This window comes from Staurois parvus, unplaced genomic scaffold, assembly GCF_062004578.1.
Source record: "Staurois parvus isolate SC_StPar_1 unplaced genomic scaffold, SC_StPar_1.0 ptg000155l, whole genome shotgun sequence".
NCBI lineage: Eukaryota > Metazoa > Chordata > Amphibia > Anura > Ranidae > Staurois > Staurois parvus.
Genome location: NW_028317951.1, coordinates 24,593,471 through 24,618,549, shown reverse-complemented (window position 1 = coordinate 24,618,549; position 25,079 = coordinate 24,593,471). Strand labels below are relative to the sequence as shown.

At 40.3% G+C, this 25,079-nt stretch overlaps 1 protein-coding gene across 3 annotated transcripts in view; it reads left to right on the top strand.

Annotated features, from left to right (window-relative positions):
- PEX5L (peroxisomal biogenesis factor 5 like) overlaps window positions 1–25,079 on the top strand; it is a 350,959-nt gene that overhangs the window by 312,655 nt on the left and 13,225 nt on the right. For all 3 annotated transcript variants that reach the window (XM_089675554.1, XM_089675556.1, XM_089675555.1), the window contains 4 exons: window positions 258–374; window positions 6,990–7,133; window positions 9,823–9,893; window positions 23,205–23,399. In XM_089675554.1, the coding sequence (XP_089531680.1) occupies window positions 258–374; window positions 6,990–7,133; window positions 9,823–9,893; window positions 23,205–23,399 (527 nt within the window). The remainder of the gene's footprint in view (window positions 1–257; window positions 375–6,989; window positions 7,134–9,822; window positions 9,894–23,204; window positions 23,400–25,079) is intronic.

Genomic DNA, 25,079 nt, shown 5'->3' with positions numbered 1-25,079 from the left:
ACACAGCAAGCAAGGACCACCCATTGCACGGCCACATGTGAACCGGAACTCCCTAGTTTGAAGAGGGAAACTAACATAATTACTAACAGCACTAATGATGCACTTGCATTTCATTTTCTTTATATCATACAGAATGCTTTGTTGTATTCTTGCAAGTCCCTAAAGCAATGCATACCAAGGAGACAGAGCATAACTAAATAAAAATATTCATACATTTGTAGTAAGATAAGCTAAAGACTTAATTATATCTTTCCTAGTCAGACACTGAATTTTGGGATAAGATGCAAGCTGAATGGGAAGAAATGGCAAGACGGAATTGGATTTCTGACAGTTCAAACTGTTCAAACCAGACTGGAACTTCATCTAGAGAAACGGTATGTACACTTATACAAAGATCCTATTTTGTTCTTTGTTATATGAAATACATACTGCTGCTGATGTCATCAAATATCAAACTCTGACCTAGAATCTTTTCACAGCCCAGCAAATGCCAAACTCTACAGCATGCTGACAGCTTTGGCGTGATTGTTGATTAAAGTGCCTGAACTGCAGTATGTGGGTTACTGGAGATGGAAAATGAGCAAAACAATTTACGCTTATTCATAATTCAATTTTGGATGAGCTGTATACTCTAGCATGAAGCTTACAAATTAAATTCAAGAATTTCTTCAAAGCAACCATTAGTAAAATATTTTCTTCCACCAGCTCCTTTTTTTACTGGACATTTACAGCTACAAACCTCAGCTGTATATTTAAAAAAAGGCTGTTGATCACCATCAGGTATCTAAACAGCTTATGCTGTCCTTTCTGAGGGCATGCAAATGGAGCCATCCTAAAGGTAATGTTAGTGGCTTGAGCCCTGGATCTGGTGCTTCAGTTGAAAGACGATGTCTGAGCTTCTGCTGTGTTACTGTATCTTTAAGGAGAAAGGGTTGCCTACAAGTGAGACTGCTCTCTGTACATTGCTATCAATGCCCCATAGTTGGGAAAGTTCACCTTTGTAAAAAAATAATAATTGCACGTAAAAAAAAACGTTTTGTAGGAACCTGAAAAGCATAGCATCTGCTGATTGCGGGTACAATGCAGGGTTCCTGCAGACTGTTCTACAGACTGTCAGTGCATCTGTCTGCTCATACCTTGTACGGGCAGGCAGTTACACAATGATAGGAAGACTTGATGAACTACCTAGAGAGCTCACTGGGACCCTGGTATTTTATTGAGAACTACAAGCTGTCAGACGCAAAGGCTGTTGGCACTTGTAGTTCATTTATTCACAGACCTCTGTGAATAAATGCTGCAGCCATGTAGGCAGAGCCCCATGCAGCCACAATTTTTTCAAATTGTGATAGCGTGTGCAGGGAGAAGATCTCCAGCTTGCTGTCACAATGAGGGGGGTAAAGCGAGAGGCTGCAGAAGTGGGAACATGTTACATATTCCACCCTAAAAATGGATGGAACATGTAATGTTCCCAAAGTTGAACTTATGCTTTAGGAACCTTATTATCAAAGTTGCCTTTGGTGGCAGTATGGCTTCCACATGTATTTGCAATTGAATGCAACTAAAACCCTTGTTTTTATTTTGCCGATTGAAGCTGATAAGTTGAGGGGGGGTCCCCATTGCTAGCTTGAAAGTATGCTTGAGACCCTCTTTGTACTGAGCAGTAGAAACCAGACAGAATTTCTAGCCCTTGCCAACTAGATCCAAAGTTAAAAAACTAATTTTGACTGAAGTTGGGCTATAACCAGCGACAGACTGACCATTCGAGCACTCGGGCACTGCCCAAGGGCCTGGGTCAGTAGGGGGCCCCATGAGATGCCCCTGGTACCTTTTTAATTGACTTTTTCATAGGCTTTGTTGGGTGTGGGCAATGACACAGGGGCCCCATGATCCCCTATTGCCCAGGGGCACCATGAGTTGTCAGTCCGCCCCTGGCTATAATGCATGTTGAAATGCACAAGGAGTAATGCCAATACTCTTCTAAAAGTGGTCCAGGATCCTCCAGTTAAATGCAATAGTCATCTATACAAAGCAGTAAGCGAGAAAAATGTAAATCACAAACATAAACCAGCAAGAGAAACAATCTGAGGAATGGCTGCAAGCCATATATTTCTTCCCCATTGCAGAGTTCATGGACACAGTGATGCATCATGCCATACATACTTCCAGTGGATGGTATGTACAGATCCAAATATGGCCAGTCTTTCAAATACTGAGGCAGAAATTACAACAGTGTATAGCAGTCACATCCTTAAGGGGTGTCTACCTAGTAATAGTCCTATGTGTATGACACTGGTAGTATAAATGCCTTGAAGACATGGCCAAAGTTGAATATAGTAATACCAGCTTGGAATATGGCAGTCACACCACTGCTGGATGTCTTACAAGTAATCCTCCCATAATGCAAAACATATAGAGAGATATATGACCAGTTCGTCAAGCAAACAGTTCAGCACAGCTTTGCAAAAAGCATGAAAACATGTGCGCATCCTATGGTGTAACTGTAGGATAGCTTTTCAAAGAACATAACCACATGCTATGGTGTAACTGTAAAATAGTAACTGTGTGCTTGCAGGTAATCAATCTAAATGGTTGGAATGTAACAGATGTATACTTGTGCCCATATTAATTCCAATGGATAATGTTCTGAAGTTATGAGTATCTAAACAAGCACCACCATCTGTAGTTCTGGGCACGTGCTGATATTAAGCAGTGATGACATATACTTGGCATACAGTATACTGAAGCAAGATACAATGTACTGAAGCAACAGCCATGATAAGTCCTGCACAAGGATGGTAATCAAGGGAAACCAATGGGAGCCTGACCAGTTTTTCACCAGCATTGCTACAGTATATCTCATATTTGGGAACTCAAAATTAAAAAAAAATGAGAAAAATGTTTTGCCTGATGTTGAGCTATAACTCATGATATAAAAGCACTAAGGTAATCAGGGATCAGGGTGCAGGTATTTATTGTATTACAAAGTAATGTTGCTTTTGGCCTCTTGCACACAATACTCATGTTTCAGCATCAGCATTTCAGGCATTTGTTTTTCCCTTATTCGCATTCGCACGTACAATATATTCCTAGGCAAAATCCATTAATATTTATGCTCATATGTGCGTACCGGTGCTAATTACTGACCAGGAACGCACATTCTTTTCTTTTTTTTTTCTTACTCAAGAATATGTAGGGTTTGTTTACATGCTTGTGTGAACAGGCACATTATAAACAATGGGCTACATTTTAGATCAGTTTAAAAAAACAACGCTGTACTGAGCTTTTTCAAACTTCAGTGTGCACGAGGCCTTAAAGTTCTTTTCTCATAGTGTATAGACTGTCTGAAATCAATGCACTTCAAATAACCAACAGCTAGTTGTAGTTATCCATAGTTAACTGGACGTATTCTCTACTGCTGAGGATGTTTCTGAAGCTTATCCAAGCCACTTCCTCAATTGTAATATGTGTCAGAAATGCTTATATAGAATGCATCAGTTAAACTATAGATAAGCGTGCATATAAAATTTGAAAGTCATATAAGTCGTAAAAATCATGAATTCCAAATGTGTACTTAGATAGCATATGCTCTAGTTTAGGTCTGATCTAATGACAGAGATAAAGAGGGGCCCACAATATGGCTCTCCCTTTCTTCTCTTCCTTTAATGTGGTGCCAATTTGCTAGGATGAAATCTATGTTTCTGGTGAAATGCGACCATTGATTCTGGTAGTATTATGTCACAATATTGATAGAAAAGTATGAGCCTAGTGATTCACAACAAGTGATAACTGCCAACATCCCCAGAATGCAAATATAGGACATGAAAGGTAAGTGCAAATCCCCTTTGGATTTTAAAGGCAGAAACAAAATTGGAAAAATCTCTAAAAGACCAAATGTCAATCTTTATTCGTTAACACATTCATTAATAAAAATTTGGCTCGAGGGCCTATAAAATCTTTCAGTGGTTCAACTGGAGTTAAACATACAGTACAAAAGACTGGACATTGAACATATTCCCTTATGGAATACAAATACACCGATAAAGATTTCCAAGATTAATACATCTTGGTTAGTAGCGGTGTAGTCTTCCAATAACTCCCAACATGTTTCAGAACTGAGTTCCTTCTTTAGGTGAACCCATCTGTTCCCTGAAGAAGAAACTCAGTCCTGAAACATGTTGGGAGCTATTGGAAGACCACACCTATAGTTGCAAGAAAAAGTATGTGAACCCCTTGGGATTACGTGGAGTTTTGCATAAATTGGGCATAAAATGTGCTCTGAACGTCATCTAAGTCACAACAATAGAAGAACACAGTCTGCTGAACATAATACTACACAAACATTAGATGTTGCCATGGTTTAATTGCACATAACATGTAAACATTCACAGTGCAGGGAGGAAAAAGTATGTGAACCTTTGGACTTAATAACTGGTTGACCCTCCTTTGGCAGCAATAACCTCAACCAAACATTTCCTGTAGTTGCAGATCAGACCTGCACAACGATCTGGAGTCATTTTGGACCACTCCTCTTCACAAAACTGTTTCAGTGTAGCAATATTCTTGGGATGTCTGGTGTGAATCGCTCTCTTAAGGTCATGCCACAGCATTTCAATCGGGTTGAGGTCAGGACTCTGACTGGGCCACTCCAGAAGGCGTATTCTGTGCTGTTGCAGCCATTGTTTTGTTGAATTACTTGTATGCTTTGGGTCATTGTCCTGTTGCATCCCCCATCCTCTGCGGAGCTTCAGTTGGCGGACAGATGGTCGTACGTTTTCCTGCAAAATGTCCTGATAAACTCTGGAATTCATTTTCCCAATGACAACAATCCGTCCAGGCCCTGAGGCAGCAAAGCAGCCCCAAACCATGATGCTCCCTCCGCCATGTTTCACAGTGGGGATGAGGTTTTGATGTCGGTGTGCTGCGCCTTTTTTTCTCCACACATAGTGTTGTGTGTTCTTCCCAAACAACTCAATCTTGGTTTCATCTGTCCACAGTATATTTTGCCAGTAGTGCTGTGGAACATCCAGGTGCTCTTTTGCAAACTTCAAACGTGCTGCAATATTCTTTTTGGACAGCAATGGTTTCCTCCGTGGTGTCCTCCCATGTACTCCATTCTTGTTTAATGTTTTCCTTATTGTAGATGTGTCAACAAAAATGTTAGCATGTGCCAGAGATTTCTGTAGGTCTTTAGCTGACACTCTGGGATTCTTCTTTACCTCATGCAGCATTCTGCGCTGTGCTCTTGCAGTCATTTTTACAGGACGACCACGCCTAGGGAGAGTAGCAACAGTGCTAAACCTTCTCCATTTGTAGACAGTCTGTCTTACCGTGGACACATGAACATCAAGGCTTTTGGAGATACTTTTGTAACCCTTTCCAGCTTCATGCAAGTCAACAATTCTTGATGGTAGGTCTTCTGAGAGCTCTTTTCTGCGAGGCATGGTTCACATCAGACAGTGCTTCTTGAAACCAGTAAACCCAAAACAGGTGTGTGTTTTTTAAGGGCAGGACAGCTGTCAGCAACACATCCAATATCATCACACTGATTGGAGTCAAGGTTGGCTCACTCCTGGCTGCAATTAGCTCTGGGAGAAGTCATTAAGCTAGGGCCTCACATACTTTTTCCTCCCTGCACTGTGAATGTTTACATGTTATGTGCAATTAAACCATGGCAACATCTAATGTTTGTGTAGTATTATGTTCAGCAGACTGTGTTCTTCTATGGTTGTGACTTAGATGACATTCAGAGCACATTTTATGCCCAATTCATGCAAAACTCCATGTAATCCCAAGGGGTTCACATACTTTTTCTTGCAACTGTATACTAAGCAAGATATATTCATATATTTGTACTGTATGCGTAACTCCAAGTGTTGCAATATTGTGGCATATGCAATATTACATCATTCATTATTTGCAACATTATACCTGGTGTTGTGCTTGTTCCAGTAACATGGCACTGCTGTATCTTTACTAATACCTTGTCCTTGTGGCTTGGTAGTTTGTCACCACTCTAGAAATATTGGAATTTAGTACAGCGTGGCAGGTACCATTTGAAAATATGTCAAAAGGTAGCATGTAATCCAAGCTAGTCCTGAATCAGTATTAAGGGCCTGCAAATGGCTTGTGCAAGTCATCAATATTGCCATATAAATGGCTTGCTGAGTCATCGTTAAGATCAGTGAACTGAGCCATGCAGCCATTATTAGGGTCAGATAAATGGTCCATGCAGTCATCACTAAATTCATGTATTTGGCTTAAAAAGCCATCGTTATGGTCATGTTTATGATTTGTGCACTCATCATTAGAGCTGTAAATGGCTTGGGGACTCATCATTAGAGCCATATACTGTACATGATTTATGCAGTTATCATTACTGTCAAGCGTATCACTTGTGTAGTCATCATTATGGTCGTTCATATACAGTATATGGCTTGTAAAGTCATTATTATGGTCATGTATAGGGCAACAAAATGGTCATGCATATAGTTTGTTCAATTATCATTAGTGTCAATATTAACTTCTTTCTAAGTTTTCCTGGATGAATTGAAGTATGCTCAAAAACTACAGCAAAATGAAGAGCACTACAGAAAGACATCAGGCACAGGGCAAATTCCCATGTCCACACTGATTATTGGTTTAGATTTTAGGCTGACTGCAAAATAATTTCTTTTTACATGTGTAGCTTTAACGGAGATCATTTTTATATTGATTAGCTCCTAAACTGTATGCAGTGCTAGCACAGAGTTAGTTTTGTTTTTCTCAAAAGCTAAAAATGTAGATGTATTTTTATAAAACAGTGAACCTGGCTTTTAACAAACATTCACTGCAATTGAATATTCGTGGTGCATGTGATTTAAATTACAGTGACTAATTTACCATTAATGAATGTTTGGTGAAAGTTACAGTGACATTCTGCTTATTATAAACCATAAAAGCAGCTTTTTAAATTTAATAAACACGTGATATCTGCCGCTGTTTTGTTTTAGGGTTATTATTTCCACATGGATAATCCATTTAGGGAATGTTCTGCGGCCTTTGAAGAAGGTATGAAGAAATTTAAAGAAGGAGATTTGCCTTTGACAGTTTTATACCTGGAAGCTGCCATTTTGCAAGACCCAAATGATGCTGAGGTAGAGTTCTGTCACTTCCTGTTTCTTTTCAATATTTTAGTAAGATCAGTTCTATTAACTACTTGCCGACGTACCTGTACGTAGCGGTGCATACTGTTGTCATATCTCACAGCAAACATAACAGTCCTTTTCCAGAGAGATTTAATCAGCTCAGAGGCAATCCATAAAACAGAGGTACAGACAAGGCAGATGACAGGGTACTTACAATATTCATATAATCATCAGACACCATCAGAGAACCCACTTTCTCCTGTCACACTTTCTCCTGTCACACTTTCTCCTGTCACACTTTCTCCTGACACAACTCAACCAAAAAACCTTCCCTAATATACACATTTTCCCATTGACCAAAGTGTTGAGCAATCTTATAGGTTGGTTTTATGAGCATGTTTGATCTTATGTGTCTCAAACAACATGTCTAGACCCAGAACAGCTGTATGCATAGATTTTAATTAAAAAGTTAAATGGATACTCTTTGTCTTGTTTATGGCAAAACTGCAGTCTTTAACATCCTTGTACAAAGATGGACACGACACCCACGTTGAAATTATCTTCACCACAAAAAAGTACACTATGAATATTTAAGACCTTTCCAAATCTAATCTTACAAACTTGCATTTTACAATGCTGGTAGATTTGCAAATAACCTGCTCTGAAACTCCCTGAAACCCCTGACTCTCCACATATTTATCCAAAAACTGGTTAACTCAACATAAAAAAGGTAAAGTAGTTACCTTGTGCATAAATTAACATAGTAAGGAGTCCTTGGCTATCCTTTTCATCAATAACATAAATATACACCATATGTGTGTATGTATGTATATATATATCCTTCGCATATGCACACTGGCACTCCCCCTGGGGCGCGCAGCATCATGGTCCTGTGACCGGACACAGCGGATTACAGTGCTTGGTACCCCATGTGATTGCTATGACCAATCATAGCAACCACATAATAGCATGTTTTTCATTTACTTTCTTCATTTTCAAAAACATTGTGACAAAAAATTACAAAAAAACTTGCCATGCCTCTTACTAAATACATTGGACTGTCTACTTTCAAAAAAAGGGTCATTTGGCCGGTATTTGTATTGTCCTGGCATTTTAGGGAATCAAGTAATGATATAGGCCAGTGGTCTCCAAACTGTGGCCCGGGGGCCAGATGCGGCCCTTTGCTTGCTGTTATGCTACCCACAGGGCATTATTCCTCCCACTGCTAGCAACTTTGTGGCATAGTTCCTACCACTGATACAGACAGTGGAGCACCATTCTTCCCACTGACTCCAAAGATGGGGCACTATTCCTTCTACTAATACCAATGGTGGGGCACTATTCCTCCCATTGACACTAACGATGGGGCACTATTACTCTCATTGACACCAATGATGGGACACTATTGCTCCCATTGACACCAATGATGGGGCACTATTCCTTCCACTGACATCAATGGTGGGGCACTATTACTTCCACTGACACCAATGATGGGGCATTATTCCTTCCACTGACACCAATGATGGAGCACTATTCCTCCCATTGATACCAATAATGGGACACTATTCCTCTAATTGATACCAATGATGGGGCATTCCTTACTCACACTGACATCAGGACATTTTCTTCTTCCACTGGCCACAGTCTGGCCCCCCTAAAATTTGAAGGACAGTAAACTGGCCCTTTGTTTAGAAAGTTTGGAGACATCTGATATAGGCAGTCAGTACATCAGGACTGATCTATTTTCAAATATTTATGCCATGCTTTGTAGGCTCAATAACTTTCACACAGACTAAATAATATACACTAATTTGGGGTAATTTTATCCCAGAAATATAGCAGACTACATTTTGGCCTACATTTATGGTTATTTGTTTGCAAAATGTTATAACAGAAACTAAGAAACATTTGGGCAAACAATAAAAAAACACTGGTGATTAAATATCACCAAGAAAAAGTTCTATTTGTGTGAAAAAGTATATAAATTTCATTCGGGTACAGTGTTGCATGTTTGAGCAATTGCCAGATAAAGTAGTACAATGCTGAATAGCAAAAAACATTACCTGGTCATGAAAGGGTAAAACCTTCCAGAGGTCAAGTGGTTAAACAAAAGGTATAAAAGATAGCAATGTGTAATTACCCATAGCAATCAGATTTCAGGGTTTTGTAAGAGTTAGGACAATAAAAACTAATTTCAGTCTTTGTGTCAAGGGTTAATGCACATCACAAAATCTGTTCTGCAATTATAAATAAAGGCATATAAATGTCAGAGAAAGCACCTTTTGTGTGCAAAGCCCGGAAGTTAAAACCTTGCATGCTAACTAGAAAAAAAAAGGCAAACGTCATAAGCGCAATTAGATGGTAGGGAATGGATTAGAGTATAAAAGCCAATTAGCAAATTATTTCTTGAGATCACCCCTGCTAATCCGGACAATGGAAATTCCAGGAAGGATCTGCAGTAGTATAGATTGGAAGATAGTTAAAATGGAAAGATTAACCTACGGTAATCTCCATCTTTTATTCTCTCACAGACCTAACAGTCAGGTTCCTATTATAGTAATTTCCACAAAATGCCTTATTTTTGCTTGAATGTACCAAATATTCTGTCTGTTAAGAATATTGATGTTAATATGTTTTCCTTTCCATATTTCCATCTCGTCCTTCTCTCTCCTTTTTTTTTGTGCTAAAACTTTGTTAGGCTTGGCAGTACCTTGGTATCACTCAAGCAGAGAATGAAAATGAACAGTCTGCTATTGTCTCTCTACAGAGGTAATTAAGAGAACATTCTTTGAATATTTTCTTAACATATTTTTTTTTAATCAAACCTCTTTAACTACAGTATTTCCATGTTTGGTTGTTTTAATCATCTTTTATGTCACTTTGTGGTTTCTGAAGGAAGGGATCTGCAGGGAGCCTTATGTCACATCCTAATGACATAGGGCACCATGCAAAACTAAATGTCCCAACAGCCCTCAGCCTTCACACACATTACAGTCTAGGAAGAGGTGAATGGGTGTGTGGGCAGTGAAAGGGATCAGAGAACTCCCCTGTCATCATTCTCTTGTTACTGTTCGGTGGGATTTATGGGCTAGGCAGAGAGAGACAATTGTGTGGGCAGCGACTGAGCGCAGCAAGCTTCCTTGTCATCTCTCTGATGTAGTTGCTGACAGCAGCTGGGGTGAAAAAGACATCAAGAGCTGCGTGGACAGTGTCAGGGGAGGACAGAGCTCTCACGTCATTGCTCTCATCTAACTGCTGGGTGATACTGATGAGTGAAGGTAAAGAGAGACCCACAGGTTCTGGGGGAAAAGGAACCTGATGGTCACATATCCTCCACCTAGTCTTCAGGGTAGGCCTGAGAACCCACATCCTCCATCCAGTGAAAAAAACACACACAAAAATGAAAAGGTAACAAATGTGAGGAGAAAAATAAATAAATAGTGGCCATGCATTGTGCACTGGCTCATTCTTGCACAAAGTGCAGCGGTCAGGATCTCCAGCAGTCTGAGCCCCCCCCCCCCCCCAACACAGTGCTCCACTCATTAACCCTGCTTAGGGAGACAAAATGCTGTTGATTAGAACACAACAGTTGTGGCTGGCATAGTACCACGGGATTGGCGTAAGGTCAACATGGTGCCTATATTTAAAAAGGGGTCAAAGGCTTTACCAAGTAACTATAGACTTGTTTGTTTAACTTCTTTAGTTGGGAAGATACTGGAGAGTTTGATGAAAGACCACATAGATGAGTTCTTGCTAGAAAAAAATATTTTAAGTAACAGCATGGATTCATGAAAGACAGAAGTTGTCAAACAAATCTAATTTCTTTTTATGAGGAGGTGAGCAAAACTTTAGAGGGGTGGCTGTGGACGTAGTTTACTTGGATTTTTCAAAAGCAGTTGACAGTCTGCAGGGTTGAAATAATCAGTTTGTAAATGGATAGAAAACTGGCTAAAAGATCGTATTCAGAGAGAAGTGGTTAATGATTCATACTCTGAATGGTCTAGGGTTGTTAGTGGTGTACCCCAAGGTTCAGTGTTGGGACCCTTGATTTTTAATATATTTATAAACGATATAGGGTCTGAGATTAAAAGTACTATTTTAGTGTTTGCAGATGACACCAAGATATGCAGTGGAATAACGTCCTTACAGGATGTCTCCAACTTACAAGCCAACCTCAAAGCGTTATTTAACTAAGCAACTATGTGCCAAATAAGGTTTAATGTTGATAAATGTAAGGTTCTGCACTTGGGGAATAAGAATATGCATACATCATACATACTAGGGGGGGTACAACTGGGGGAATCAATGGTGGAGAAGGATCTGGGAGTTCTGGTAGATCACAAGCTTAATAATGGCATGCAATGCCAAGCTGAGGTTTCCAAAGCGAGCAAAATCCTCTCTTGTATGAAAAGAGGTATAGACTCCAGAGAGAGATATCATATTACCCCTGTACAGATCACTAGTAACACCTCATCTGGAATATGCAATTCCGTTTTGGGCTCCAATTCACAAAAAGGATATTGGGCAAATGGAGAAAGTGCAGAGAAGGGCAACCAAACTGATAAGAGGCATGGAGGAGCTCAGCTATGAGGAAAGATTAGAGGAACTGAATTTATTCTCTCTTGAGAAGAGGAGATTAAGGGGTGATATGATCAACATGTATAAATACTGTACACCGAGTTCACTATATGAACCTTTGATGTAGAGGTATTCACCCTGTGATCATCACAGAGGACAAGGGGGCACTCTTTACGTCTGGAGGAAAAGAGATTTAATCTCCAAATACGGGAAGGTTTCTTCACAGTAAGAGGGGTGAATATGTGGAATAAACTCCCTCGAGAGCTGGTTCTGGCCAGCTCAGTAAATGGTTTTAAAAAAGATCTGGATTCCTTCCTAAATGTACATAATTAAACTGGATACTAATATTTATAGGTAAAGTTGATCCAGGGATAAGGAAGTCATTTTAAATCCCCTGCAAGAGCAAATTGGATCAAGCTTTATTGGGGTTTTTAGCCTACCTCTGGATCAACTGTGGATGTAGGATTGTGTATATAGGATTGTATATTCTTTCCCCCTTTTTAATTGTTGAACTAAATGGACATGTCTTTTTTTTCAACTGGACCAGCTATGCAACTATATGACTTTGCAGGGGGCATGTGGGACCCCTGAAGGTCCAGACCACTATGCTCTGTCTAGATCATTAGCATTATGCTGGCACAGGCTAGTTTAACAGAGGGCTATAATAGCACACAAAATAGAAGAAAACATTGACAAAATCTTTTCTTTTTATGCATCCTAATAAAACAGAGCTTCAGTTAAGCTTTAAAATGAGTATAACAAGTATCAATTGTGATCTGGGGATGTTTACTCTCTTGGAAGATGCATTTTTTAAGCAAGTTCACATCAGTCTGAACTATTTTTCAGGGCTTGTTAGCCCATTTTCAATAAACAGAAAAACAAAGTGTTTACAAGGTTTCCCACACAGGGAAGCTTCACAAAGCAGCAACAAAAATGCTAGCCCACCTGGCCACATTCAGCAGCTCAACCATTGTTAGCAAAGGTCTCCCTAACCTCAGGTTCCCTCAGCCTTAGTTGCAGTACCTCGCAGCATGGGGCCCACTCCTGACCTCCAAATAGGGTTCTCCAGCCCCTCTGAGATTGCTCGCTCTTTCAGAGACTTCCAATAGCTCCGCGGAATAGCTAGCCGCTTCAGGTTTCTCTGCCTCCCAGACCCTCTCTTGGTCTCCCAGGCCTTTGTAGCTGTCCTGACTTTGGGCAAGAAGTCCCTTATACTGTACAAGGGATGCAGTCTCTGACAGGAACAACCAGATCTCCTGACAGAGCTCGGTCTCCAAATGGCAGCTACTCCAACTGCAACAGCCCTGAGCTACTCTCAGATCTGGCAAAGCCCAGACATGATTGAAGGTTCCTTTCCACCCAAGGCACTTCAGAACCTTTAAACTCCAGGCCCTGATCCAGGATTACAAAACCCAGATTTTTCTAATCTCCCAATAAATATGCCAGCACCTCTCAAACCATAACTTTGAGAATCCTGTGTCCTTTCTGTACCAGTTTACCAAACTCAATCCGTGGCCGGGCCTCACACTGTCACACTATATATACTAAGGTCCAGTGATATAAAGAGTTATATATAGCATACTCAGTGATTTATATCATATAATTGTAGATGCAAATTATCAGCACATGTAAACACATAATCAGACTATTTAGGATGTGAAAAAGCAAAGCATGTTTACCTAGCTCAAATGTCAGGGAGATTGGCATCTTTCTTTGCTTAATCAGAGTCGCATCTTTTTCTGTGACATCATGTTCATAAACATTGTTTAACAAGTTAATAATTTGTGTTTCGCAATTACATAGCAAATTATCTTGACGTGGTTTTAAAAGTCATAATGAAAGTGGTTGTAAAGGCTGAAGGTTTCTACCTTCATGCATTCTATGCATGAAAGTAATAAAACCTTCAGTGTGCAGCTCCTGGCGCAGCCCCCTATAGACACACAGAGGTGGCTCGGGGGGCGAAGACACACATGTGCCCCCAGAGCAAGCAGCTTTCTCTGGGGGCACTCAGCAGGGGGGAGGGGCCAGAAGTGGTGGGGGACTCAAGAAGAGGAGGATCGAGGCTGCTCTGTGCAAAACCATTGCATAGAGCAGGTAAGTATGTCATGTTTATTATTTTAAAAAAAAAACTTGAACCTTTAAAAACACTTGAACACCATAAAACCAAAGAAATGATCTGTGGTGTTTACTTTTATTAGACAAAATAGTTGATGCCATAGTGACTGTGCAGTGGCACTGGGTAATTGTATTTTCTCATGATAATTTTATTATCAGGCTTCCAACAGTTTCTGTTACATGTGAAAAAGTAAGTGCTCCTCAAGAAAACTGATGACTTTTCAACATGTTTAAATAGGTAAACATTATATCTTGATTCAGAAAGTGCCAACCGATAATGGTGATATACTTGAACAGCCCATTTGCCCTAAGTAAATCAGCCCCAGTGTATTCATTTGCATGATCTAAATAAACAAAAATGCAGATATGTCATATGTAAAAAGTAAATACACTTCTAATTTACCACCGCTTTAAATCCATGAATTTAGAATTGGGTGTTCCAGATCAGGTGCCAGTGATTGAAACCTTCTTAGGGAATATGCAGATACAACCTCCTTTTTTTTTAAACCTCAGATATCTAGGGGCTGATGTTCTCTTTGTTATTGACATGTGTGATGTCATCATGAGAAGATCAATGGAGCTATCTGATGCCCAGTGTAAGGAAAAGAATCTATACGACTAATTTGTGAGGATTGGCCAGCCCAACAAAGTCAACCCATGAGCTTACCTTTTGATGCTTAAAACATTTTTCAAGAACTCCAAAAATTCAGTGTAGGGCGTTTACGTAACTCTTGCAACAGTTGGTGTCAAAGTGCATGCATTTACCAAAAGAAAGTCTTTAAAGAAACAACAATTGAGCAGGATTACAAATAGAAGAAAACACCATGGGTAAAGGGGGCTTTAAAGGCACAACATACTGAAAACAATCAGGTACTTAAAATGAACACATCATTATTATTTTCAGATTCAAAGCATCCACTTGCATTAAAAATATTATACACAGGCTGTATATTTGATCAACATCTACATATATTGCTCTCCTCAGAACTCGTATGGTCATGTGTATAACAGGGAATGTCCCAACATGTTTATTCCAAGCAAAACATATATTGTGCCCAAATTTCCAACACGTTTCAAGACTTGCTTATCCTCAGGGAAAATACATTGAAAAGAAATGATGAGGGGATTTGTAATGAACAGCCTGCAAAAAGTACATAAAGCAAGTTCATCTGTGTATTACTGTGATGGCCACAGGGGGACGAGAAATATTGGTGCCCACAGAAATCCTGAAATCGCTTCACAGCATTCAGCAGCATGGCCAACTGCAACCAACCACAGGGGAGGACAGCAGCAGGGTCATCTTAAAGCTGAACTCCAAAAAAACTGATTAATATACACATTAAACACATATAAAGGAGCTGTTTTACCAGCCAAAGGATTTGTTTTTCTGTCCATCTAGTCCTGAGATTTACATACCCCTGCCCCACAGCACAGACCTGTCTGGCCGAGAGGGGGGCCTGATCATTCTCTGTAGTAGTATCATTTGAAATTGCAGATCCCCTCCCCCACCCCAATGCAGTGAATGGACAGTAAAAGAAGAAAAAGCACACTGATGAGCCCATCTCTCTGTCACTCTGCTCTCTCCTGTCTCCTCCTATCAGCATGCTTTTTGCCCTGCAGCACACCTGATTGATTCCTTTTGCTGCTTCTTCCTTTCTCTCTCTAAGCTCTGTTGTAGAGACTACAAGGAGCTGTTACCAAGCAAAACTCAGGTACTTACAAGGCCTGCATTTAAGGAAAACACAATCAATGATATATTGATAAATACACATCTGTATTCGCTGATATGGAGGTTTATTTCATATTTCCCTTTTCAACTTTTGATTTTATAACAGTAATGATTTTTATTTTATTTTAGTGACTTTTGTGAGTGTGTGTCTGCTCCCACTATATAGTTTTTTTCAATCTCAGTGTGTGTTCAACATATATTTCTCCTTGCAATCTAAAAGCAATAAGCCCCTTTTTTATCTAACAGCTGGGGGTTCAGGTTTGTTAGAGTGTTCTATACATGCTATTTGTGAGGACTCCTCTGATGGTGATCTGATGGCCCCTAAGTGCTTTTGCAAAGCTACATTAAATTGTATTGCCATCTTTGCATTCACAATTGAGAAAACCCCATTATATGTTTGTTATGTGTTCCCATTCACACAGCAAGCATAAAAAATTAAATATTTCTTACCTTTAAGATGTTTCTCAGGAGGAGGTGTCATGGCTGGCTGCAGGGATTTGTGAAGAATGTCAGAGTGAGTCTGTCCCAAGTCTTACTTCATTAACATACAATGCAAGAAACCTAGACCATAAACTCTGTTAGAACAGACAGTGTTCAAATCTAGTTAATGAAGATCTACCTGCACAGTACAGACAGGGTTGATTATGGAAAACATAGCTGAATTTGGCAAAAAAAGGGAAAATACACTTGAAGTTGTGTCTTTTATATCTGCTTGGAGTTTATCTTTAGGTTGGGTTCACACTGACGTGGTGCAGAATTCGCAGCGTTTTCTGTGCGAATTCCGCACCGCATCAGAATCGCACCCCGCTCATACAAACCGATGCGGTTGTGTATGTTACGTTAACAACACTCCAAAATTGGTCCGCAAAACACGGTGCGCTGTGCAGAATCGGATCGCATAGGTGTAAATACCCATGCAATCCGATTCTAGTGCGGACCCAAAAAAGGGTCCTGCACCTTTTTTGGTGCGGGTGCGGTGCGATTGGAGCCATACATAATGTATGGCTCCAATCGCACTGCACACAAATCGCATGTGATTTGCACAGGAATGCGGTGAGATTCCTGTGTGAATCACATGCGATGTACCGCACCGCATTAATGTGAACCTAGAATCAAGGATTAAATGTTAGATTTATTTTCAGTGTTAGGCTGCATTCACACTGAGCTGAGCGTTTTTCAGGTGTTTTTGAGCATTTTTATGAGCAGATCTGCAAATATTATAGGTGTTTTTTCAGGCGTTTTTCATTTAGGCATTTTTGCTGTGGCCAATAGAAATAGCTGCTGTTTGAACTGAAAATGCCTGCAAAAATGTTGGGAAAAATGCTCATTCCCAAATAATGGGATTTTACTTGTTGAGCATTTTTGAGCATCGAGCTTTGAGCTGAAAGACGCTCAAGTTTGAACGGGGACAAAGATGTGATGGTTGCATTCATTTTCTTTTCTTTATTTTCATCTTGTGATCCAGCCAGTAAGTCTGTTGCTTTTCAACAGAACAAGCTCTCCTGCAAATGTAACAGTTAGAGTGTTGAGACAAACTATTTACAACGACAGGGATGATTACAAAGATCAACTTTTATATTTTTTTCATGTAAAACCTTTATCCCAAAAGAAAACAAATCGTTGCTGTAATTGCTTGTGTAAGGCTAAGTTCACACTAGCTTTGTAGGCAGCCATTTTGCAGGAATTTGAGGGGCGTTTTTAACGCTCCTCAAACGCCTATGAAAATTATACACATGGCAGCACACAGTGCTGTTCACACTGAAGCATTAGCGTTGTGGCAAAATTGACACCTCATGTCAAATCAGGAGAAGTTGAAGCCCTTCAATGCCACCCATTCTAGTCTATGGTGACAATCCTCAAATGCCTGGCAGGCGTTTGCATGGCTCTTATACCGTTAACTTCATTATAGGCATTTGTGGTGAGGTTTTAACGCTTGGAAAACGCCTGTCAAAAGTTTGGGGAGTGTTTGGGGAGCGCTTCCCAAACGCCTGTCTAATGCCCGTCAAACTCTATAGCGGTGTTTGGGAAGAGTAAGAAATTAGTCAAGTGTGAACGAGCCCTAACTGAAGCGTGGCTTCAATTTGTTAGTGTATCTAAATCTTGTACATCTAACACTACCCTCCCCCCAGAGTGACAATGCTGCTTTCCAAAGGTGCCCCTGTGCTCATTCATCCAGAGTGGGGGCACTCTGATACAGAAGGTGTGTTACTGGCCAGATCACTAGGTGAAAATAGAAAAATGCCTAAAAGAAGAAAACTAATGAAGCCATCACATCCAAGGTTAGGTAAGCTGCAAAATATTACCTTTTTAGTTTTGGGTTTAATATCACACTACCAACTGGAGAGTTGTAAAGCCTACATCAGTCTGGTAAATACATGAACAAACTACTATTTCATCTCAAGCTGCCCATTTGCTTACCCCGAGCTGCCTATTTGCCAACCCTGAGATGGACATTATGCTTCCTCTAGCACTGTCTCCAAGCCCTCTATCTAGAACATAACTTACACTGGAAAGGAACCTCATTTATGGATGGTGTTAGAGGGGACAGTTCTTCAGAGCATCTTATGCATAACTAAGGGAAGTATTTCTAGAGGATGAATGGACAAAGAGGCAGCTCCTAAAAAGGAGAAATGTGTCATTAGGTGCATACATGAGGGTCCAAATTAGGTGGGCAGGAGGCAGCATTCCTTGGATATACAGTGTATGAGATTGGCGGTGCATGAATATATAAAAAAGTTCCTGTTTATGGAATGGTAAAGCATCTGCAGGCTTATGCATGAATTGCTGCTTCTAAGGTAATATCAATGTTATTTCTGACATTATAATGGTACTACTACTGACTTCGTACTGTAATAGTACAATTGATGTTACAGTGCTGCCAATGTGATATCAGTTCTTTTTCTGAAATGTTATTGGTATTGTCACTGACAAATCTCTCAACCCATGTGGTTTTATATGCCTCAGAATGAAGATTATTTAGTTTGATCCATGCTTGCAACCTCACCATACCAATGGTGCATGGATATACCCGGTTTGTCAGTGCTGGGTTAGAAAGCTGCATACGTGTCTCTAAGGCTACGTTCACACTAGCATTGTGTGCAGGCAGCAGTTTTTACCGCTTCCCAAACGCCTCTGACAACTCTGCACATTACAGCACGTGGTGCTGTTCTAACGGGAGCGTTTGCGTCGCGTCACGGCAAAACTGACGCCTCTGGTCGAGTCAGGAGGCATTGAAGCCTCCTATTCTCGTCTATGGTGCCGCTCTGCAAACGCCCGGCGTATGCGGTGTGGTTGCAAGGCGGTTGCGGTGCATTTGCGGAGCGGTAACACCACTCAAACTGCATTATAGGCGTTTGTGGGGCGTTATTAATGCTCGGCAAACACCTAGCAACCACCGCTAAACTGCGCATGCAGCGTTTGCGGAGCATTTGCCGAGCGTTAAAAAACGCTCCACAAACGCTGGACCAACGCTTGCCAAATGCTATAGGGGCATTTGGCAAGCGTTGGTAAAACAGCCAAGTGTGAACAAGCCCTTAGTGACAGCAATTCTGAGATAGCAATGCAAGAAGGATATCTTGTGCAGCTTTGCATTCCTTTGGATGGTAGCTATAGTGTTAATATATTTGGTAGCAGCATGGGAGGACACAGTTTAGGTCTAGCTTGTGGTCAGGAAAAGCCACAGTTAGTCATTTAAAGTTACATAGTTAGTTTGGCTGAAAAAAGTCCATCCAGTTCAACCATAAAAAAAGTTATAATCCTATACCCACAGTTGATCCAGAGGAAGGCAAAAAAAACAGCAAAGCATGATCCAATTTTCTCCTGCAGGGAAAAAAACTCCTTCCTGATCCCCCGAGAGGCAATCGGATATTCCCTGGATCAACTTTACCTATAAATGTTAGTATCCAGTTATATTCTGTATATCTAGGAAAGAATCCAGGCCTTTTTTAAAGCAATAGATTGAGCTGGCCAGAACCAACTCTTGAGGGAGTCTATTCCACATTTTCACAGCTCTCACTGTGAAGAAACCTTTCCGTGTTTGGAGATTAAATTTATTTTCCTCCAGACGTAAAGAGTGCCCCCTTGTCCTCTGTGATGACCTCAGGGTGAATAGCTCTACACCGAGTTCACTATATGAACCATTGATGTATTTATACATGTTGATCATATCCCCCCTTAATCTCCTCTTCTCAAGAGAGAATAAATTCAGTTCCTCTAATCTTTCCTCATAACTGAGCTTCTCCATCCCTCTTATCAGTTTGGTTGCTATTCTCTGTACTTTCTCCAGTTCCCCAATGTTCTTTTTGTGAATTGGTGCCCAAAACCGGTTCAAATGGAATTTTACCCATCACAACTTGATAAAAAAAATAATGTTCTTTAGCAAGGAACATACATTCCACATTAAAGTGTTACTAAACCCACAACAATAAAATCAGTCTGTATATGAAGTAAAGTATGCTTGTTATACTCACTGTGAAATCTAAGGGGTTAATCATCTGCATTGTGTTTGATCCTGACTTCTCTGCTCCTCCTCTTGTTCACAGCAATGTCCACAGCTTATCTCCTGATAAGACAGACTGAACCGTAGCCATTCTGCACATTCTCAGATTGGTGTGTATTGCTAGAGATGTTTTCTTTTTTCTTGGGAGAAGGCATGTGATCAGCACAGGGCCAAGCAGCACTGTCCAGGGGTTTTGCATCCTCCTAGAGCAGGAAGAAAAGTCCTGCTACAAGCTTTAACCAGTGCTCTGCTGAACACTGATAGAAGTCACAAAACTGCACTAACTACTAATGAGAAAACATATTTAGCAGTTTATATTTACTAAAATAATTGCACTTCCATGTTGTGTGTACTGTGGGAGACCAGATATAATGAATGCAGGGTCCTGCGTTTAGTAACACTTTAATAATTATGCTACCAAAATTAGTGTGTGTTGTAAATTGCCTCCAGCATTGCTCCTGTTTCTTCTTGCTGAAGGCTGCCATTTTGCAGAAACCTAAAGCCCATGAACAGCAGTAAATCTTTAGGCTATCAGCAAATCAGCTTCTACATTTCTACATACAGTGTTGAAAAATGGAGACCAACTGAGCATGTGCAGAGCAGGGTTAGACTGTGTATTACTGAATTTTTAACCAGTATAAGCACTTATGTTTAATGTTTTACATAGCTATACATGCAAAAGGGGCCAGCATGAAGTGATCTAGCAGGACTTACATTTCTAAGTAAAGTTCCACTTTAAATATCAATATAATAGATTGTTTTAAATGATATCATGTGATATATATAATATTTTTTAACCTTATGGAGGTCCTGTATAACTAGATTTTTACCAATAAACCTATCATTCATGAGTACCAGATTAAATATATGCATAGCCCAACATATTTTTAGCTGTTTGCTTGGAGTTCAGCTTTAATACCAACCCACATGCACTTTGTCATTTTTCAAGAAAGACTCATAAATAATGAACCCCATAGAATTTTTTATAAAAACAGCATGGTGGTTCTTAGAGGCATGTATGTTTTAGTTGCCACTCTTTGGTTAATTATTTAATTAGCTCATTAACAATCAATGTAACAGGCCCAAATGCCATTAACATCTTGGACCAAGCAAGGAGGCCAATAATAAAGAAAATAAAATAGAAACAAATAGGAAATGTTTCAAGACTTTTGGAGCCAGTAGCTATTAATCAACCATATACTTTTGAAAATGAAACTGGCAGATTTGCTAGCAATAAGTAAAAACACAGAAGAGACTTGTAATATAATAATGATTTTAGTGATCAATTACCGAAACAATCATTGTAACAGGCCCAACACCATTAACATCTTGGAGCAAGCTAGGAGGCTAATAATGATTTTGGTGGTCAATATACTGACTCACAGTTCAAAAAAGAAATACCTAATCCTGCAACATTGGCCTAGAGGTGCCATTAAACGGACCTTACAGTTACCTAATGTAACAGAGGCAGAACATCCTGAGAGCAAATAGCCTTTTTCTTTGCCACATTAACCCATTACGCTAGGCACTACCGAGCTCCATGTATCTCTACAACCATAACATCTTGAAATGTAGGTCTTTGCTTTTGCTATATTGCATAGTTAACGTTGCCACACAACCTGCCAGTGACTTTTAACTGATCAGCCAACACACCCTGCAAACAACAGGCAGAAACAGTAGTCATGTTACTAGAGCTCCACACAACATGCGGTGGGGACAATGTGGTCTTTTTGCCATTATGGATTAACTTTGCCTTTCCTATCTCCTTTTTACCATCATTACAACTCACAAAACAGATTCTTTTCACCCCCGCATTACTGTGACCATCACCAGCACCAAGCAAACGAGTTTACATTTTAAGATGCGATAAATTGACATAACCATGAACATAATAACTGAACAGAGTATAATATTTTTGTAGACTACAACCAAATATTTTTTTTTCCATTAAAAAAAAGATAATGTTCTGCCATAGCCTCACACAATTTGCTTGCAAAAGCAAACCCAGCAAGATGGCAGCTTTTGTCACCTAATCGTGTTTGTCACCGTAGTGTTAAAAGATTGGCAGTAGACGTACACAAAGTATTTAAGACAAAAAACTTTTCATGACTTGTGTTTGATTCTGGAAAAAGGAGAACAATGAAGCACGTGTACTGCAAATTCTATATAATCCTTTTTATGGTTGTGTTACATTTTTAAAAAGAACATGGTCTTTACTTGATAATCAATTGGGGAACTTACACTTTTTTCTGCTGTTTCTTACTTGCAAGCACATATTTTATGTTCTTCTACTAGGAAAGAGAGCTAGAAACTCGAACACTGTATGCACCACAGCAAGAAAATATATTTCACTGTGAACTAAAAGTTTAAGGTTCCATGTACACGGGACATTTATGAATGATGGAAACTGACTGCCGGAAGACGTAGGTTAAAAAACATCTGTTTAGCTGCGTTTGCATACCGCGTTTATGCTCGTTTATGAGCATTTGCATTTAGAAGCGTTTTTTGTAAGATAACCTCAGGAGACCTTCCAAAATGCCCAGAATGCACTGAAAAACAGTAAAAAATTAACTATTTCAGACATTTTGAGAGAAGCAGAGAGAGCAGTATTTGTTGAGATTAGTTTTTTTTTTTTTGTGGTGTTTGGATGTGTTTTAGCTCATTTCTGTGCAGAAATTATTGCAGCAGTATCTAACATATTTTATTTCATGCGAAACCTCAAAGTATGGTGTACCAGGTACTTTTGAGTACCGGGAAAATGCTTTGCATGCATTTTTCATGATAAAAAAGGTTCTGGACAGCATCTGGAAATTGAAGAGTTAAAAAAAATTTCCAATTGCAAACGCTTATAAACATGGTTAGCAATGTTTACACACGTTTACAAGCATTTGACGTTTCAAACGCTGATAAAATCTACTCCTGAACGCAAGTTTGGCACGTAAAAAAAAAAAAACAATGTAAACCCAACTGCCTGTACATGACAGAGTGTACATGGACACATAGGAAAACATTAGGGAGGGTTCAGGGGCTGCTGAAAAAAACGCAAAAAAGCTCCTAATCGTGAGTCTATCAGCTGCAGTGTACATGGAGCCTAAAGATATACATACCTAATTCCCTAGCCCCTTATACACTAATTTGTGGTTTCAATATTGCTTTCCAGGTGCTTACAGCTACAACCAAATAATTTAAAAGCACTCATGGCCTTGGCTGTCAGCTATACCAATATAGGGCATCAGCAAGATGCATACGAGGCTCTGAAAACATGGATTAAGCAGAATCCCAGATATAAGTTTCTAGTGAAGAAATCTGAATCTCCAGCATTGACCAGGAGAATGTCAAAACCATTTTGTGAAAGGTAAAGTTAGACACTTTATTACTATGGAGACAAAATGAACCACATATTAATATTAACCCTTTATTTGCTACAACAATAAACAATATTTACTGTACTATTATTTATCCAGGTAAAAAAAAACTAATTGGTCTAATTTTCTTCATCTGACCAGAAAATATTTATTTCAAAGGGCCCTAGGTCCTAGCATCCAGAGTCCTTCATTAGTACCGTATTTGCCGGCGTATAAGACGACTTTTTGACCCTTGAAAATCTTCTCAAAAGTCGGGGGTCGTCTTATACGCCGGTACACATGTTAGGGGGGCTGCGGCATTAAGTACAGGGGTTTGCAGGGGCTGACGTCTCTTACCTGGATCCAGTCCCACGACGATCCGGTCCAGGAAGCGCGGCGTCTCCTTCAGTTCGGCCACTGGATGTTCGTGCGGCTGCGCGGCTCCGCCTCCTCACCGGTGATTGGCCGCCAGAACTGTAGCTCAGGAAAGGCACACAGGCGGCCAATCACCGGCGAGGGGGCGGAGCCGAGCGGCCCCGCGAAAATTGAGTGCCGGAGCAGCAGGTAAGTGCTCTGTGTAGAGGTGCTGCTGCAACCACATATGCTGGCTGCAGCAGCACCATACGAGAACAGGGTCAGCAAGTCTCAGTGGGAGGAATAGTGCCCCATCATTGGTGTCACTGATACCAACGATGGGGCACTATTCCTCCCACTGATACCAACGATGGGGCACTATTCCTCCCACTGACACCAACGATGGGGCACTATTCCTCCCCCCCACTGACACCAACGATGGGGCACTATTCCCCCCCCCACTGACACCAACGATGGGGCACTATTCCTCCCCCCACTGACACCAATGATGGGGCACTATTCCACCCCTCACTGACACCAATGATGGGACACCATTCCTCCCACTGACACCAATGATGGGGCACTATTCCTGCCACTGATACCAATGATGGGGCACCTATTCCCCCCACTGATACCAATGATGGGGCACCTATTCCCCCCACTGATACCAATGATGGGGCACTATTCCTCCCACTGATACCAATGATGGGGCACTATTCCTCCCACTGATACCAATGATGGGGCACTATTCCTCCCACTGACACCAATGATGGGGCACTATTCCTCCCACTGGTGTGCATTGGAAGAGGGGTAGTCTTATACGGCGAGTATAGCCCAAACACTACATTTTAGCAGGAAAAGTAGGGGGGTCGTCTTATACGCCCAGTCGTCTTATACGCCGGCAAATACGGTACATGTATGTCACTGTGCCCCTCTAGAGCTTTTGGCTGTACTACCGGTAATGGTGTATGACGAGAAAAAATTATGTTTTTATGCCATTTCCTTGGAAAATTACAACTGTACAATTGTAGGGAAAAAAGTCCAAATTCACAAATTAGAATTAGCTTTTTAAATTAACTTGAACCAGACCTGGGCCATCCCCATCCATATACATTTTGTTTATAGACATGCTTAACACACAAGAATATGTCTGAAGCCAATTATTCCTAGCATTATGTATATGCATTAATTTGTAAGACTTTGTACGTATACCAAACTACTGTCAGAATCATATTTATCATACAACTGTATTGAAAAAAGTCTGAGCAAGGACAATAATTGCTTGTCTCAAAATATTTCAGAGACAATTCTCTGGACTTCTAAATTAGACATGGAGC